Genomic DNA, 6,552 nt, shown 5'->3' with positions numbered 1-6,552 from the left:
TCCGGAAATACTTAATACTAACGCACTTTTAAACCAATAACTAAAGACACCACATGACTACACTTACACACTATGTTGTCAGAGAAATATTTTAGAATATTTTGAGTGGTCAACAGCTTATGATTCCAATGGTCTTCATGGGTATAAATGATGGCCTTTTACTTTCATGCACATGCAAAATTTCTTAGAAGAGTGGTGAAACAAAATCGATGATCTGCCCTTGATCATTTATAATGCGCAGCAGTTGCACAGAAACAAGTGGTGAGCTTCTTGGGGAAGCAAAACAGCAGCCCTTTAGAGAGGGGTGAGCCGCTCATCCTCTGTCATGAAGGCATCGTTAATGTGCCCCCCCTTTGTGTCCAGAGGATCGCAGGGGATGCCATTCTCAATTGTGATCATATTTTCACACTTATCTTCCGTGTCATCCACTTCAGATGGTCCTTTGCTCTTCCTAAATGCACATAAAAAGAATGATTGGGGTCTAGAAGAAGAAAGCCTGGTCTTCTGTACAAACATGGAGGGCAAAAGAGGGATGAGGAAACTTAGAATGGTGAAATAATTGATAGCATTCCATACTTCAAATAAACTGCAAAGCTCATAAAGAGCTAATGAGGTGAAAAGTTGCTACAAGATAAGAAATCTCCATGGATGGGGCTCATCAATGGATACTCAACCATTGAGTAAGAGATGATTTGGGAACAGAGTATTCACACAGTCTCAGTCTATCACCCCCACAAGCAATGTACTGATTATAGAGATATTTGTATTTTGTCAAGGAAGAAATCTGGTGAACATCACCAACAATGAGACAAATTGACAAGTGCCTCCAGATAAGATGCACTGAGATTTTATCCATAAAATTCTGTGTTCTGTGTTCCTACCCCGCCTTAGCACCAATTTTTTTTTTTTTACCTGAATCTCTCAGGAGGAAGTAATCAGACAAGTCCAAATTTTAAAATATTTTTTTTTTGGTGGGCAATACACCCATATAAATTTTAAAATATTTTATAAAACAGCCGATATGGACTTAGCACAGAGTAGGCACTCAAGTGATGTGCTTAGAGTTGGATGGACAGACATGGATGGACATGGATAGTTGGCTAGCTAGTTAGACAGACGGATGGATCAATAAATGTAGATCAATGGCTGGTTGGCTGGAAGATAAATTAATGGACTAATGCTGTAGGCAAAGTTACTCAGACAGTAGCCCAAGGTAGATCTTGAATGGGATCCACCACAGAAAGAGAAAGAGAAGAAAAGAAAAGAGAAGGGAAGGGAAGGGAAGGGAAGGGGAGGGAAGGGAAGGGGAGGGAAGGGAAGGGAAGGGAGAATATATACACACATAATATTTCTTGTATCTCTTGTATTGTTGCTTTTCCAAACGAATGGAGGAAAATATTTGTTTTCCTACCTTAAAAATTAGGAGTTAGTATAGATTTTGCCACGCTTTGCTGATGGTTTATTAGATAATTCCAAACAGCTGAGGTTCATAAAGAAAGGTAAAGTATCATTCCAATACTGTAGATCCCACTCTCATCGCTTGAAAGTATTTTGCCATTAGGTATGCCACTGTCAGGTGTCACAATTTATCACTACAGGCCTAATGTTGGGTTAGAAGTTGGGGGGGTCCTAGTCCCAGAGACCTAGGAATGGATAAGTTGCTGTGTTTTTCCATCCTCAGGGTGAAAACACTGTATTGGCCATTCTAAGCTTCAGCCATCAGCAATTAATGCAGGTTGGGGTGAGCACAAAGTTTCATGTGATGAGAAGGTCCTACAGCCAGGTGAAATCACCTACCAGAGGACTAGAATACTTTGCCCCCCCTCTTGTGGACAGGAGTATTGTTACTTTCCATGTCCTCCAAAAGGCAAAAGCAGTTGACATTCTATAACCATCAATCATATCACTTCCATTCATAGTACCCAACATTCATTGAGTAACTATGTTTTGAGTTACTACTATGTGTTCAAACAGATAGATCCTCGTCCTACAGTGAAAAGAAAGGACTTAATAAAAGGGGAAAACTCCAAATTTCACTCATCTTCCCTCCCCATTTTTATGGATTATAAAAAAGAGCAGTGATGTTTCAGTAGGGATGAAGCCCCAGTAGTAACAAATGGATATTTATAAATTATCATCAAAAAAATGTCTAGTTCGTGCAATTTCCCCCACACTCACTCCTCACTGGGCTTGGAGTGAATAAGAATTCTCCACAACAATAAATAGATTTTAAACAGTCAAATCTTACTCTAAAATATATATATTGTGTATATAAGTATGAAACTCATATTACAAAAATCTTAGTGGATTTTATATATATATTATATATATATAAAATTTAATGAATATAATCTAAAGCAGGTGGTAATGCAATGGGAGTCTTGGAAATAGACACCAGCTCCCTTAGTTAAGAAAGTATTTTTACCAGGGCGCCTGGGTGGCTCAGTCGTTAAGCATCTGCCTTCGGCTCAGGTCATGATCCCAGGGTCCTGGGATCGAGCCCCACATCGAGCCCCACATCGGGCTCCCTGCTCAGCAGGAAGCCTGCTTCTCCCTCTCCCACTCCCCCTGCTTGTGTTCTTGCTCTTGCTGTCTCTCTCTGTCAAATAAATAAAATCTTTTTTAAAAAAAGTGTTTTTACCAAGTTAGATGAAAAATCACAGGGAGCTGGACACATGCAGATCACGGCAAGGAATCTCACTTTCCCCTCCCAACCATAAAGGAAAACTAATCCATTAGGTCTCACAAAGGAATGGGGAAGAACTAAAAAGAAAGATGCAAATAGCCGAGGACAAGTTTGTCTTCTTTAGAAGAAGGATTTCTCAAAAAGATTCTGAGCAAAATGGCTGTGGAAATGCATCTAATGGAGCTGTGCCAGTGGCAAATCAGGCACATATTGTGCTTTTGTGACCTTAGATCCAGTTGTTCAGAGTCTTGGCATTGCTCCACAAACTGCAGTGTCAGTAACGTGCTGGCTCGACATGATAAGCAGCTCAAAGGTTATCTAACAGTACCACGGCACTTGGTCACATTTCATAGTGTGTACTGTAATAAACTGATTCACTGCCTCTGCATTGCTCTTACTAACGATAATAAAACTTAACTATCTTTCTGGATCATTCTGATTTGATGTTCTGCTAAAAACATGAATTCTTTTTCCTGAAAAATAAAATTGAGTGTTAATGACTTCCTCTGTTCTTGAAATGTCCAGTGGTTCAGGAAGAGGATTTTTTTTTTTAAAGTAACTAAAATACCTGAAAGTAGTTCTCAAAAACCTTCAGAGTACATACTTATCATAAGTCCAGAGAGAAGAGCGGCAAAAATGGGGACCAAAAAAAAAGACCGGATTACCCTCGGAGCTAAGGGGTGTCGAGGAGCAGGGTTTGCTCCAGATAAAGTAGTGGTGGGGCGCCTGGGTGGTTCAGGTGGTTAGGTGTCTGCCTTCTGCTCAGGTTGTGGTCCCAGGGGTCCTGGGATTGAGCCCCGAGTCGGGCTCCCTGCTCAGGGAGCCTGCTTCTCCTTCTCTCTCTGCTGCTCCCCCTGCTCATGCTCTCTCACTCACTCTCTAATAAATAAATACATACATACATACATACATACATACATACATACATAAATAAATAAATAAATAAATAAATAAATAAATAAATAAAATCTTTTTTTTAAAAGAAAGATAAGGGGCACCTGGGTGGCTCAGTCATTAAGCGTCTGCCTTCAGCTCAGGTCATGATCCCAGGGTCCTGGGATCGAGCCCCCATCAGGCTCCCTCCTCCTCGGGAAGCCTGCTTTTCCCTCTCCCACTCCCCCTGCTTGTGTTCCCTCTCTCGCTGTGTCTCCCTCTGTCAAATAAATAAATAAAATCTTAAAAAAAAAAGATAAAGTAGTGGTGGCTGAAAGCACAAAGAATATTTCTGTCTCCCTTCAAACTAGATAGGGCTGAAGAGCCAAGGCCCAAGAATAGCCAGAAAAACAACAAAGGATAGACAAATATGATTCTGAAACAGAACATAATTAATTACTGGGGAATGAGAACTAACCTCATAATCAGTATGGATGATTCCTGGGGAAAATGTCAGTGTTACTGGAATGATTTCAGTGGGCATTGCAGTCCAGTCAGATTGATGGGCTTTGGGATCCAGCCTATCTGGTTCTAAATACAGTTACTACTAACTTTCTGACCATGTGACTATAGGCAGGTTGCTTTATGTCTGCTGTGTGGTAGTGATAATAACAGTAATTAGTGGGGCGCCTGGGTGGCTCTGTCGTTGGGCGTCTGCCTTCGGCTCAGGTCATGATCCCAGGGTCCTGGGATCAAGCCCCGCATCGGGCTCCCTGCTCTGCAGGCAACCCTGCTTCTCCCTCTGCCACTCCCCCTGCTTATGTTCCCTCTCTAGCTGTGTCTCTCTCTGTCAAATAAATAAATAAAATCTTTAAAAATAATAATAATAATAATAATGATAATTAGTAACTATTACACGACAGAAACCAGACTAAGTGCTTTTTTTCTCATTTAGTTCCTATTTATCTCATTTAATCATCTCATTTAATTCCTATTGCAATATTATAAAGATTTTATTATTATCCCTGTTTTTCTTTCTTTTTTTTTTAAAGACTTTATTTATTTATTTGAGAGAGAGAGCACAGAGGGAGAGTGAGAGGGTGAAGCAGACTCCAGGCTGAGCAGAGAGCCCGGGAGGCTTGATCCGAAGACCCTGAGATCATGACCTAAGCCAAAGGCAGATGCTTAAGCAACTGAGCCACCCAGGTGCCCCTTATTATTCCTGCTTTTCAAATGAAGGAGCTAAGACTCAACTATGTAGAGCAGCTTATCTTTGAGAATGGAACATGATTGGTGAAACCAGTGGACCTAGAACTCTACTTAATCTCCCCAGGCTTCATTCAAAACACACATTTGATTCCTATTGAGTGTTTACATTTAAGAACAGCAAAGGAAAACAATTATTAGCTCTAACATTTCTGATTTTATTTACACATCTATTTTTAAGACTTAATTAAAACTTTATAAGAATGTGAAATTTCAGTATATGAAAATGTTGGCTGAGCGCCATCCCCTTGTTTGAAAAGCAGTATTTGTAGAAATCTAAATGTATTTCTGCTTACTACTGACCTTATGGGAATAGAAATATAACCAGAAATAAACCAAGTGAATTTACTAATGACTCTGCTCAACTGTGAGCATTAGCTAGGATTCTATGTCCGGAGTCCTTAACCTGGCTTTGTTACCAAGTGTAAGACTATAATCTCCTTGTAGGCAGGAACCATCCACGTTATCTGTGTATGTATCTTCCCTGATAAATACTAGAGCTCCCCTCACAGAATGGATGGTCAATATAGGAATAAGGTATTTTTTACCTCTTTGGGCCTTGGCTTCTGGAGAGATGAATTTAGAGCACTTTCCAGTGTATAAAGCACCTGTGTGTATTCTCTAACTTTGTCTTCTCATCATCATAACTGTTTAAGAAAATATTATTATCCTCATTTTCCATATGTGACTGGCTCAAGATCCCCCAGATAATAAGCACCAGAGCCTGAGACTGGAACCCAAAACCAAGAGTATCAATCCAGTGCTTTTTCTACTAAAACATGCATCACATCAACTGCATCACTGTTGTCATTGTCACATCACCATGGCCATCACAACCATTGCTGTCATCATCATTATCATCATCATAAAGCTGACCAGAGAACTAAAACATCTACTTGTGGGCCAGCACTAGACACAGATCCATACTAGGACATCATTGTGGAGTACATGCATTTCATCTTGGGTACCTGCCCACCTACCCAGCTGCCTAATTGTTTCCCAAAAGTAAAAAACAAAAAACAAAAAACAAAAAAACCAAAAACCATTTTCCAACTTTTTTCCTTTGACAAGTCTCTCATTTCCACAAACTGCTATTCTCAACTAGATGGTAATAGCAAAGCAACTTCCTCAAATTATTTCACAAGGAGGTGGCATTTGTAATGGTGTGCTGAAGCTGGCTGGTATAGGCTTGAGATAGGTGATTGTTAAATATTCAGAAATTTCATACTTGATAGGAAATCAACAAATGCTACAAATTGGGATTTTTTTTTTTTACAAAGCTGGTTAACCAGTTCACCACTATTATAGTAAACAGTAACCCTAATAAGATCATTTGCTTTTTAACATATGTGTTTGTTAACTAATAAAATCCCAAACAATGAGCCATTGAACTGGAAAATTTTTTATAGTATCACGACAATTTCTGGATGAAAACGAGATCTCTTTTCAGTATCTCTTAGTCACAGAAATAGGTTAAGCTGATCTTGGATAATAATACTGTTTATTTAGTGCATGCTAGGTACCTTATACACATTTATCTCATCCAATCTTCATGGAAGCCCTGTGAGATATTATCTTCCTACTACAGATGGAGAAACAGTCCCATGGAAATCGGATGACTCGACCAAGGTCATTTGGCTAAAGGGTACAGCTGGTGTTTGAGTTCACCTCGTTTGGCTCCCAATGACTGTATACTTTACAGCCAGCGGCTATGAATAAATCAGTGT

General features: G+C 39.7%; 1 protein-coding gene across 1 annotated transcript in view; it reads right to left on the bottom strand.

Moving 5' to 3' along the window:
• Positions 1-294: 294 nt before the first annotated feature.
• Positions 295-6,552, bottom strand: part of CLTRN (collectrin, amino acid transport regulator) — a 31,431-nt gene continuing 25,173 nt past the window's right edge. Inside the window, exon 6 of the mRNA XM_088028514.1 lies at positions 295-451. Within this exon, the coding sequence (XP_087884640.1) occupies positions 295-451 (157 nt within the window). The remainder of the gene's footprint in view (positions 452-6,552) is intronic.

This window comes from Eumetopias jubatus, unplaced genomic scaffold (genome assembly GCF_037043125.1).
Source record: "Eumetopias jubatus isolate StellerSeaLion01/CBP00866 unplaced genomic scaffold, mEumJub1_p1.0 scaffold_11, whole genome shotgun sequence".
NCBI lineage: Eukaryota > Metazoa > Chordata > Mammalia > Carnivora > Otariidae > Eumetopias > Eumetopias jubatus.
This window is presented reverse-complemented; position numbering and strand designations above follow the sequence as displayed.